This window comes from Hirundo rustica, chromosome 1 (assembly GCF_015227805.2).
Source record: "Hirundo rustica isolate bHirRus1 chromosome 1, bHirRus1.pri.v3, whole genome shotgun sequence".
NCBI classification, from domain to species: domain Eukaryota; kingdom Metazoa; phylum Chordata; class Aves; order Passeriformes; family Hirundinidae; genus Hirundo; species Hirundo rustica.
In genome coordinates, this window is record NC_053450.1 from 84,895,710 (window position 1) to 84,907,855 (window position 12,146).

General features: G+C 41.6%; 1 protein-coding gene across 4 annotated transcripts; it reads left to right on the forward strand.

The window, feature by feature from the left end:
• The first annotated feature begins 162 nt into the window (after window positions 1–162).
• Window positions 163–9,111, forward strand: LOC120759398 (leukocyte elastase inhibitor-like). 4 transcript variants are annotated; one of them, XM_040078709.1, is made up of 7 exons: window positions 163–239; window positions 2,011–2,186; window positions 4,192–4,329; window positions 5,114–5,231; window positions 5,844–5,986; window positions 6,676–6,843; window positions 7,577–9,111. In XM_040078709.1, the coding sequence occupies exons 2-7, from the start codon at window positions 2,019–2,021 to the stop codon at window positions 7,976–7,978; spliced, it is 1,137 nt and encodes a 378-aa protein (XP_039934643.1). In that variant the 5' UTR covers window positions 163–239; window positions 2,011–2,018; the 3' UTR covers window positions 7,979–9,111. The 4 variants fall into 4 exon arrangements, with proteins under 4 accessions (XP_039934643.1, XP_039934817.1, XP_039934727.1 ...); XM_040078883.2 differs by lacking the exon at window positions 163–239 and adding an exon at window positions 301–461; XM_040078793.1 differs by lacking the exon at window positions 163–239 and adding an exon at window positions 506–525.
• Window positions 9,112–12,146: the final 3,035 nt, after the last annotated feature.

Consider the following 12,146-nt stretch of genomic DNA (forward strand, 5'->3'; position numbering starts at 1 on the left):
TTGTGCTAAACCAGAGAAAATTCCCCCTGCAGTTATTTTCTTTGAAAGGGAAAAAAAAAAAAAAAAAAAAAAAAAAAAAAAAAAAAAAAAAAAAAAAAAAAAAAGGGCGAAATAACTTTATAAAAGATGAGTGTAAATAGAGACACAAGGTGGGAAGGCAGAGAGGAGCCTCCCTGGGCAGTCAGGGTGCCTTTGCCGCTCGGGTCTACAACACCTGGATCTCTTCCCGCGGGCGCAAGGTGGGGCTTGTTGGTTAATCCCACTCCCGAAGCTCCCTCTTCTCTCCGGGACACCCGGTACACCGCGGGAGTGGCGGGGTACCACCTGCCGCCCCGCCCTCCGTCCCGCCCCCCGCCCCGGCGGGGTCCCCGCGGGTGTCACCGCGGTGTCACTGCGCCGCTCGCCTCCTTCCGATCCATTCCATCCCATCCCATCCCGCTCGGCTCCACGCTGCCCGGCAGGTAGGCGGCCAAGGGGCCCTTGGCTGCGCCGGGGCTCCGCGGGACATCCAACGGGAAGGGGACGGTAACGGGACGAGAAGGGGAAATGTTTCCTGCGGGGTCTGCTCGGGGCGCGGGCGCTTCTCGGGCACCGGGGGTGGGCACTGTCGAACAGCTGCCTTGGGGAAGGGCTTGCGCAGTGAGGGTGGGTAAACGAAAGTGAAAGTACGCCTTGGGGCTTGGGTTTGGATGTGTTTAGGGGTGTGTCGGTGGTCTTTCTTTAGCCTTGCAGCTCGGTAAGAACGCCGCAAAGCTGCCCGGTGTTTTATCTGTTTGGCACAGAGGAAGCCGATAGTGATAATTTGCAATTGCTGTAGAAAGACTGTGCAAGAAACACCCAAATTTTGGTGTAAACTTCTCCACGCGGTTGGGTCCGGAGGAGAAAAAAAACAAACTGAGAGTCCGGCTGCAAGCAAGCCCAGAGCAGCCGGGCGAGCAGGAAGCACCACAGCATCCCGCGGTGCCGCCCCTGCCCCTTGCGCGGGGCTTTGTGCCTGACCCGGCCCTTCAGCCGGCTCACGAACATCTCCCCGAAATGCATCGCTGCTCTGTGTCAGCCCTGCAGCTTTGCCTCTTGGGCGCTTCGCTTGTGTCCTCGCCGCTCGGTAGGTGACGTGCGGCCCCAGAGCCCCGGGCTCCCTGCCCGTGCCTTAGGGCCGCGCAGCCCCGGTGGTGCTGGATGCAGCCCCGGTGGTGCTGGATGCAGCCCCGGTGGTGCTGGATGCAGCCCCGGTGGTGCTGGATGCAGCCCCGGTGGTGCTGGATGCAGCCCCGGTGGTGCTGGATGCGGCCCCGGTGGTGCTGGATGCGGCCCCGGTGGTGCTGGATGCGGCCCCGGTGGTGCTGGATGCGGCCCCGGTGGTGCTGGATGCAGCCCCGGTGGTGCTGGATGCAGCCCCGGTGGTGCTGGATGCAGCCCCGGTGGTGCTGGATGCAGCCCCGTGCTCCCGGCAGCGCCGGCGGGGAACAGCGGTGCTCTCCACTGCTCCAAGTCAGCGCGCAGAGAAGCCTTTGGCAGCGTTGACACCGCTCAGGGACATGGATTTGTGGCATGAAGACGGGCGGGTTGCTGAGAGGGGTCTGAATGTCCCTGAGCGGGTACTTCGAATGTTCTCTGTGTATTGTAGAGGAGCCGAGGGAATGCTGCAGGAGGGAGAGCCCTGGCGTGTGCTGGGTCTGTGAGGCTGAGGAACTTTTGCAATCCTGCCAGCACATATACTTCTCATTTCAGATCTGCAGGAAAGGAATTTTTAAAAATAATGTGTATAAAGTTAGTATTATAAGGAAGGTTGGAATATGCAATTAACATGGAAAAAACCCCTCTGCTTTGTGACAGTGTAACTGTTTTTTGGGGTTTTTTTAAGAATAAGGTGCACTGCTGACAATATTCTTGTTTCTGTAAGCAACGGCGTCCAGTTTAATCCAGTCTTTACTGTGTGAGTCACACAAGTTTAGACAAGGTGTTTGAAGAATGTTTCTCAGGGTCCTTATCAACTGTTTTATTTTTCAGCTATAACCATGGAGAACCTGTCTAATGCCAACAGCAGATTTGCACTTGATCTGCTCAGAAGGTTTAGTGAGGCCAACCCAACAGGAAATGTCTTCTTTTCTCCTGTCAGTATCTCTGCTGCTCTGGCCATGGTCCTTTTGGGGGCCAAAGGTAATACAGAAGCCCAGGTGCTGAAGGTTAGTAAAATAAAATAGTCATTAATTTAATATTTTATTTACATTAAAAAAGTTGTCTTTTAGAGGAGGGAAGATGAAATGAGGGTATTTTCATCTGTTCAGGACATGATTTCTGTCTTGCACACTGAGTCTTCCTCAGACTCTGCAGCTAGTTACCCTCTGCCTACCATGCTCCACAGCCCTCTGTCTATATTTTCTATGGCCCTTGTTGCTCATTTAATTTCACTTGTTAATTCTTCGCAGAGGAAACAAATTACATTAGTCAGTCTCCATTTAAACTGATCATAACTTCCAGCAGCAAGGCTTTACGAATTTTCATGGGACATTTTGACAAACTATTGCTTTATAACACAAGATCACCAATGGTATGTTAATTTTTAATAATTATGTATGTTTTTGTAAAAACCACAATACCATTCTATGGTTTGATATCTGAAGTGTAAATTATGATATGGTATGATAATACCTGGTGATCTAAGTATCAATATCTCACTAACAATCACTCCGATATCTTGAATGAACTAAGCCTGCATAGTTATCCTTGCTTTAGGGTATGTAGGATAGTTAAAAAAAAAACCCTTACTTTTTAAATTGCAAACAGTGCACATAGGAGTGTGTCAGTTTCCCCTGAAACCTCTGTCATGCAAGGGACGTGGTCACTGTTATTTTTGCACCCTCGTTAGGCTAACGCCTGTAAAAAGGTGGATGAGTCTCCTCACTGCAGTCATCATCATGCATTTGCCTATGAATAATTTCACCTTTGTATTCTGAACTTTAGGAGGAACTGTTTTATGCTGTTGAGTGTTGCTGTGCTTACTCAATAAAATTACTTTCCCACTACTTGTTCAAACAGACTTTGAACGTATTTCATGTAATCAGACTGACAGCCCCACCTAGGATAAACCTACTGACAGCAGAAATCATGCAAAAGGAACTTGGGGAGAAAATAAATGTCTTTCAACACAGTCTTTCTCAACAGGGCATGTTCCTGTACCATAATACTTAATTTATGAACACAGTGCTAATTTATGAGGCAGCGATTAGCAATTGTCGAGAGCAGTTTGCAAGGACACAGAAATTTGTTCCCAGGATTGTAATACTATTGTGAGGTTGCCTCAGTGATGTTCCTGCTCAGCCATTCACCTGTACAGCACAGCTTGCACTGAGGTGGTCAGTGAAACCTGACCAAAAATCCAGTGAGAGAAAGAGAAGGCTTTCCTTTGAATCTACTCACATGGATTCCCAGTCTTCCCTGCTGGGAAACACATGGTTTCAGTTTGAATATGAGTGTCCCTGCTTTGGTGTAGCCTTCCCTGTCCATGAGGTCTGGCAGCTTCTACTGTGATATCTTTAAGCCTTGGCCAGCCAGTTTGCCTCTGGAAGAGGAGGTGCTGGTAAAGAGATATTGTAGTTATGCATTTGATCTTAAAGCTAATACTTATTTTTAAATATATATATATGAAGTATATATGAAGTGCATATATATTTATGGAGTTATATTTTCATAAAATTATAAAAGATAACTGCTCTAAGTTTTCTTAATACCTCACCTGTGATAGTGCTGATTGTGTATATTCTGAAAATATACAACCCCAGGTTCCCTTGGGCCAAAAGGGGAACCGAGAAAACAAAAGTCTCCATAGCATCATCTCTCTTTTTGATTCCTCACCTGGGAGCGAGTTCTTGGGCCCAGTGGTCCACAGAGGAGAGGCCCACAGAACTGCAGACAGGACTGGGGGTTGTGATCAAGAGCTTCAGCTGTGACTGTGTATAAACCAGGATCACGATACAAGTGGCTGACATGGGCAGTGTAGCACCAAGGGACAGTTTGAGTTATTCTTCGATGTTTACAGAATTCTCCAGGCAGTTTCCAGCCTTTTCTTTTCTCTTTCTCCAGCCTACCTACTGGATCCTACCTTGCTGCATCAGGCCTGCTCTATAGAGTCACTCTATGTTCTTTTGAGACAGTATTAACAGCAGCTAGTTAACTTCTTTTTTATTTCAGACGCTTCATCTTGACAAAGTTGAAGATGTTCACTCAAGATTCCAGGCTCTGACAATGGATATTAACAGAAGCAATGCTCCCTATCTCTTACGGCTGGCCAGTCGGCTCTTTGGAGAGAAGTCCTACAGCTTTCTGCCGGTACAGTGCTGCACATCAGGATGGCATGTGGTGGGATCTGGGGGGAAAGTGCAGCTACTTGACTATTTATAAAGTAGAACTATTTCCAAGCCTATTTTTAAATGTTTCTGGGAAGTTGACAAAAGTGTTTCATACTTGCCGTGTGCATTTCCATAGCTGTGGGCATCTGTGCCTCTCACCTTTTCTCTTCTTGTTCACTTCCGCTGTTCTTGTCCTCAAGGGAAGAATCATTCTTGTCTGTGTTCTTAGTTTTCAGTAACTCTCATGACATCCCACTCTTTTGCAACCAGCTTTTTAGGTTGCAGACAGTTCTGTTCCTGTTGCAATCAGCTTTTTAGGATTTTCATTGGAGTAGTACTGCGTAACTTCAATGTTTTTGAAAACACTATTTATTTGGGAGGGGATATCCAATATGTTTTAACAACATGCCTCTTCAACAGTGAATTACAACTTTGTGTGCAAATAGGTTGCTATTTTTGTTCCTCTTCAGGTATTTTGGAGAGTTTTGTTTTATCCTAGCTGTGTTTGAGCCTGTTTCAGGAGAATGATAGATAAATACTGCAACAACTGCAGTAAGCACCGCATCAGCTCTTGACATGGCTGGTGTACTATGAGCCTTACCCTAAGCATGGGGAAAAAACCTATTAGCTTCAGAACTTCCCCAGGCAACACTGTTAGAACCCCACCTCAAAGCTGGTGACAATCTGAGTACACCTTATATACCTGATAATTAGATGTTTTCTTATCTGCATGCAGTGAAAGCTATTATTGTTCCAAAATCTAGGATTTCCTGACCAATATGCAGAAATTATATGGAGCTGATTTGGCTACAGTTGATTTTCTTCAGGCTTGTGATAAAGCTAGGAAAGAAATTAATCAGTGGGTTGAGGAGAAAACTGAAGGTAAGTTACTTTTTTCTTCATAACTGGCAGTGTTTCATATCTTGGGAGCAGGAATGGGCTTTATTCTCTGCTGTCTTTAGAATAGTTTAATTCTGCCCTGGGATACTCATTTGATGCATGGACAGAACCAGAAATTACCTAAGAAAGACATCTGAACAGTTCCATAAGTACTGCTAGTTTTCCATTCTGTTTTGATGTTCAGGCCATGAGTGCAGGAGAGATCCCTAAACATGGAGATGTACTCAAGAGTTGGAGAATTTGTTTTAGTCTGTGTTGATCCATATATATATTGTATATATATTTCTAAACTCAATTCTCCTTAATGTGGGTGTTCTGTAGTTCTTGTATGATGAGTAGATGAGTTGCTTGCGACAGTTTCAACTAACAATATTACGTTTTCACCAAATCACTGTATGTCAAAAGCTATAGCAATGTGCATTAAGAGAAAGTATGGTGAAGTAGAGAGACAGGTACTGAAATACATGTTATTACAGGAATAGATTGGTTTTATATTTGTATTTCTATAGCATCAGTTTCTCAATGCATATTTTATATGCCATCAACTTACTACTGATGATTTTGTTATGACTCTTTTTTCTGCTGCCTCTGAAGGCAAAATCCCCAATCTGCTGTCTGAAGGCTCTGTTGATAGCATGACCAAGCTGGTACTGGTGAATGCTATTTATTTCAAAGCCAACTGGGCTGAGAAATTTCAAGAAGCTGACACCACTGATGCACCATTTCGGTTAAATAAGGTAATACAGATACGTCCTGGTAGGACATATCTAATGAAAAGGTCTAATTATATGGGTGGTAATGTGAAGCTTTTCTTATAGATAAAATAATTAAGAAATACAAAGTAATTTATTAATATTTTAATTTTTAATGGATTTGAGTATTTTTCTGTATTCAGCAAGCTATTTTTTGTCTCACTCACTAGAAGAGTATTAGAGATAATTCTCACCTATGGTTTAGGACCAGTAGAGTTTCTGTCTGCAACAGATCAGCAGCTATGAACTGTGTCTGTTTGTCATGCTAGGTAAGCAGTCTTAAAATGACAGGACATGTTGATTAAGCCCCATCTTCTTCTTCTATATTCTGCTTATGTTAACAGCTTTACAAGTTTCTGTATGCAGTCACCTGTTCTATACTAAACAGAAATGATCTCTGTTGTCTTAACATTGTCGTACAGCAGTTTGAAGAAACTGTTGCAGTTTCTGTGAGGACTGTGCTATAGAAACCAAAGGAGAATGAAATATAATACAAACTCATTATTCCTTCAGAAGAAATTGTTATTAAACAGGCAGTCAGAAGTCTGAAAAAAGGAGTTCTATAATGGAGGACAAGAGTTTACATAAATGCAATTTTATCTTACTTGTTTCCTATCAGTTCTTTAAATGAGTATTTCCTTAACTGTTACCTTTGGTGCCTTTTATCCATCCAGAATGAAAAAAGGACAGTAAAAATGATGTATCAGAAAAAGAAATTTAATTTTGGATACATCCCTGAAGAGAAGATCCGTGTTTTAGAGCTGCCTTACGATGGAAGAGACCTTAGTATGATCATCCTCTTACCTGATGACATTGAAGACGACTCCACTGGACTGCAGAAGGTGACCCATCTAAGCTAATGCACTTGTTCAATGTTTTTAAATTCAGCCATTCAAAATTAAAGTCTTCGTGAACTCATGTTCTCAGGGCTCCAGATCTATCTGGTGTATTTTTAGACAACTCCCTAGCAGTACAGCAATACAGAAAAAATGAATGTACTGCATCAGGAAGAGAAGTTATGTTCTGATTCTGTAGCATGTGTTCATGTGTTCTCTGCTGAACTGAACCATGATGAAGACTGAAAACAGAGTTAACTGTGAGAATTAACTTACCTTGATTGTTTGTTTTTAATGACAGAATTCATCTTTCAGTAGCATTGAAAGTCTTTTCTTTCCTCAACTATAAAGTAGTGAGGCTGTTTTCCATTAAATGACCAGCTTCTTTAAGCTCTCTGATTATGATTTTCGTTACTTGTTTTTAAGTACGTAATTCCATTTAGTTAGATTAAACAATAAGATGACTGGCTTGCTCTCAGTGCATGTTTTTTTCCCTTCTGTACATTGCAGCAAGAAGCAAATCTCTGCATTACTTCGTAAAGTAAAAACTGCACTGACTCCACTTAATTTTAATAGTATTTTTTTGATCTCTACTTAAGTGTCAAAGATATGGGTATGTTCGTTTTTGCATAGCTGCTTTACCTTCTTATAATGTTCTATAAATAAAGCCTCATAAATGTTACTGAAAATGAAATACTACACTGGTGATAAGTAATGCTCTCTGTCCTTTTAATTCTAGATGGAAAAGCAGCTTACCTTAGAGAAGCTCCAGGAATGGACACGTCCAGAGCATCTGTATTCCACTGACGTTCACGTGCGTTTGCCAAAGTTTAAGCTGGAAGAGAGCTATGACCTTAAATCAGATTTAGCCTCTATGGGCCTGCTGGATGTATTTGACAGCGGCAAGGCTGACTTGTCAGGAATGTCAGGGGCACGTGACCTCTTCCTCTCTGAAGTTGTCCACAAGGCTTTTGTGGAAGTGAACGAGGAAGGCACGGAAGCTGCAGCTGCCACTGCTGGCATTGCTATGCTCTGCATGGTCATAGAAGAGGATTTCAATGCTGACCATCCTTTCCTTTTCTTTATTCGCCACAACCCAACACAAAACATACTTTTCTTGGGCAGATATGCTTCCCCATAAAAGAAAGCTTAGCATTTGCAGCAGTTCCTGCAGTTGGTAATGAAAGCTTTGTTCCTGAATGAGTTAATCCTTCCGTCGTGAGTTCCTAGTAATTTGACTGAAATCCTGCCTTTCCATTAAAACAATCCCAGAGAAAACAAGTAGTAATTTATTTTTCTTTCTTGAGATTGACATAATCTTTAATTGAACAAGGAAAATCTTGACTGTAGGCAGATGAAATCTTGGAGTAGAAATAAATTTTCTTGGAAGAAATGCATGTCTCTTAAAGCACAGTATCAGCCTTTATGCAACCTCATGTGGGTTTTTCTGTGTCGACAGCTCCCCATTGTGATAACCAGTCACTCCTTAATTATCCAGTCACTCCTTATGCTTGCAAAGCTATTCCTCCCCTAAAATCTTGCTTTACAAAAACACTGTAATAAAATCATTCTAGGCACCAAAAGACATGTCTCAAACAGCTGGGTTTACCTAGCTCTATCATGAAAGAGAAGGTCAGATAACATTTATTTAGAGACATCTATTAATAGAGAAAGGATTAAGCTATTTAAACAAAAGCAACCCCTTGAAGTTAGTAGCCAGAAAAATTGCGACACAGCTTTTGAATGAGGAGGAGAAAAAATGAGTAAGAACTTCAGGTGAACATGTTTGAAGAGAATTTCGAAAAATTACATTAAATGCTACAAGAAAATGTTTCAGGGATTAGATGTCTCAGGTGCATTTTTGAAAGTTCAGAAGCTGCCATTCAGAATATGACATTAGATTCTAGCCAGAACCTATGTCATTCCCAAAAGATACTTCAGCTTTCCAGAGGAGGACTGGACATAATCTTCAAGAAATCCTGATGTTTCTCTTTATATACATGGATTCTACATACACTGAGCTGATTTTACTACCTCTTTATGCACAAACCTCTGGTACTGTACCACAGCCTTATTCCTGGTAGCTAATGTAATTGTATACTGTCATGTTTGTGTTTATTTTTGAGGTTATTTGCTTGTATCTTGGGTACTGTAACATTTATGTGTACAACCTCAGCTCTGAATGGGACACAGTAATATATATAATTGCAAACTGTATTTTAATTTTGCCTTTAAGCAACAAATAAAAGTCTTTTACTTAACTTTTGTTGAAAATGGCAATTTTTTGCATGCAATTTTGGTACTTCAGAGTACCAAAATAACTGTCTGAAGAGTAGATCCAAAGAAAGCTGGTGCAGCAGGTGTGACTGGCTGGCTGCAGTCGTTCAGAGTGGGTGAAAATACTGAAAACCAAATTACTCAATAGAAGAGATGATTGCATGAACCAGCAGCTTCCCCTGGAAGTGTAAGCTGAGCTGCTTGCCCCCACAGGGAACAGGGGGAGTCGTGGTTTTATGAAATGGCACAAGCACTTGCTCTGCAATACCTGGCTGCAGAGGCTCTGGCAGGTTTGCAAAGGAGAGTGTGTATTGCAGCCTCCGGATGTGAATGCAATCCTCTGCACCGAGTGGTTTGAAAACCCAATGCCTTGCAAACAAAAAGTACTAGCACAAAACGCATGCAAAAATTTAGAACGCTTTGTTGTTGTGTTTGTTCTGAGTTTCTGGGCCTTGTTTCAGCATTTTAGCAAAAAAAGCTGCTGCTGTCATAGGCGGGGTTTGCCAAAGCAAGGCTCAAAACCTCCGCTTTAATTACATCCTTATCTTTATTTGCACAAACTCAGCCGATGTGTGCAAGATACATGACTGAAGGCGTTTAGGGCAGCAATTACCAGGAAATCAGAAGAAAGATAAAACCTTGCATAATTGTACAAATCAGCATAGCTTTATGAGGAGACTGACGTCTGTCTGTATTTATTGTGTTGGGATCAGCATTCAGTAACTGAACTCAAATTACATTGAGAAAAGTTTGGTTTTCTACAGACAGGGTGCACGAAACAAAATCTCAGCAATAAGAATCTCAATAAAATCAGCTTCACATTTAACCATTCAATAAAAGCCAGCAACCCTACTCGCCAATATTCCCCTCCCATAATTTGTGCCCCATAATAAGATGGCTGTGTTTTTCCTTAATACTCCTTGCTTTTTTCCTGTGCTCTTGTCAGAAGAAATGACTGACAAGGGCTGACTCCAACAGAGAAAACTGGCATGCTATCTGTATTCACATTTCTAAATAATAATATGCTGCCTCAATTGCCTCTTGAGAAAGATTTTGTTTGCAGAACTACTGAATGAACACAGGCCTCACTAAGTTCAAAGCAGGGTAATTCCGAGTACAGGGTGTTTTAACTGAGGAAAATGGTAGAAGATGCGATTTTAATGAGTTAAAGAGAAACAAGATAAGAGACTGAATCATCAGAAGTCTCAATATAAAATTAGGAACTTTGCTTTAGTTTTAGCAAAGTAGCAGCCATAAATCCACACCCACTGCATTAAAAAAAAAAACAACAAAACCGAATGCAAAATCTCTGGTTTATAGTAACCCTTAGGAATGCAACATTAAAAAGTCAGCCTGACTGCAGCTAAATTTCCTAGGAGGGAATTGGTAAATTCCTGAGCACCTTGAGTACCCTGTTCAAAACAGGCTGCTGGTTTGAGTAGACAACGTGATAGTTTCTTCCAGTGGAATAGAGGACTACAGTAGCTGGATTTCCCCCCCCCCATTTTGGCCTCTCCTAAGCTGACCACCCTTTATATAACAAGACAAAATTCTGAGAAATATTTGTTCACTGCGCTGTGATGAATAATCCAGACTTTGTACTGCTGTTAACAGACTTCCTAGGAAAGCCCTTTGGTTTTGTAATTTAAACAGAAAAACCACCACCACCCACCACCAATTGTCTGCTTTTTGTCTGATTCATACAGTTGAAATTGCCCATCCTAGGAAGTACATACCATAGTGTGGATAAGGAAGAGAGTTATCTCTGTGTTTTATGTCACCTTATACTAGAGATAAATTTACTAGAGATAAATTTACACAGATGAATTAGCTCAGAGCATGTGTAGTTAAACTTTTGCTGTTAAACATTTCTACTATCTACGGATGACCAAAATACTCTTGAAGTACATAAACCTGATCAGGTCCTTGGAGATGGACATTTGTCTTAATTTACTATGGTTTATAACAGAAATAAGAACAGTCCAAATCTTTTGCACGTACTGAGATAAAAGGGTACAGCTGAAGTCATAACCTCACTTTTGCTTTTGGTTTGAGTTTCCTTTTTTTTTTGGGGGGGGGGGGTGTGTTAGGTTTTTGTTGTTGGTTTTTTTTTTTCCCCCTGTAGTGAACCGCTAGTTCTGTCATATTATCTCATGGTACCATCTAAATACATGTTGTCAGCCATATTCATTAAGAAGCCTACGCAACCCCAGACTACTTAGTAACAATAAAACAAAAACCACAGCCAAAATCCTGGAGAGTGCAGCCTGCCTGGAAACATGCTGAACATGCCGGGTAGCTGCTGGCAATTCCGATAATGAACTCATCACAGCAGCCAGAAAATGTATCTTCAGGATAAATAGGAATTCAAACAATCAGCTTGTATAAACACTTCTATTTTTAAGTCATTTAACGGAAAATGGTATGCGGTCATTTTGGTCAAGCGCTTTTCTCTCAACATGAGAGAAAATGCTCACAGAAAAGGGAAAAAAATGCAGTCCAGAGGTTAAACTGAGGGTTTCAACTCTTTGTGCATGGAAAACAAGACAAGAAAAATAAAATTCAAGTAATGATTTAACATAAATATTTAGTATAAGTGCCCGGACAACTCCTTGCCAGCTGTATCATCCAAATGTTTATCTGTGAGAGTCAAACAAGTTAAATGATGGGTTCAATATTCCATAGGTAATTTTCTAAAAACATTCTGCAATGGAACTCATTTGGGGCATTATTTAATTGATATTTCTGTTGTGGCTATCCATATCTTTCACATGGACATGTTACTACTGGCAGAGACAACTTACATCAGTACAATTTGTTTATCAAAGTATTGAATTCCCCAACATGGAATGGCTATGGCACGGCCTTTCTCATGATCCACATTATTTCTTAGTGGAACAACTTTTGTAAGAGAAAAAGAGATCGTTGCATGGTGGATTTTTATGTTGTTCCTTACAGCAGAAGGAATTAATGGGATTCGAATTTTCTAGTGACACGGGTATTTGGCATTTCCTTAAAAGCTCTACATTCTG

Coding starts and splice junctions, on each gene's coding strand:
- LOC120759398 (XM_040078623.2), top strand. CDS start 1,036: ATGCATCGCTGCTCTGTGTCAGCCCTGCAGCTTTGCCTCTTGGGCGCT. Junction 4,330..5,113: donor AGTCCTACAGCTTTCTGCCG/GTACAGTGCTGC, acceptor TCCAAAATCTAG/GATTTCCTGACCAATATGCA. Junction 5,232..5,843: donor GGTTGAGGAGAAAACTGAAG/GTAAGTTACTTT, acceptor CTGCCTCTGAAG/GCAAAATCCCCAATCTGCTG.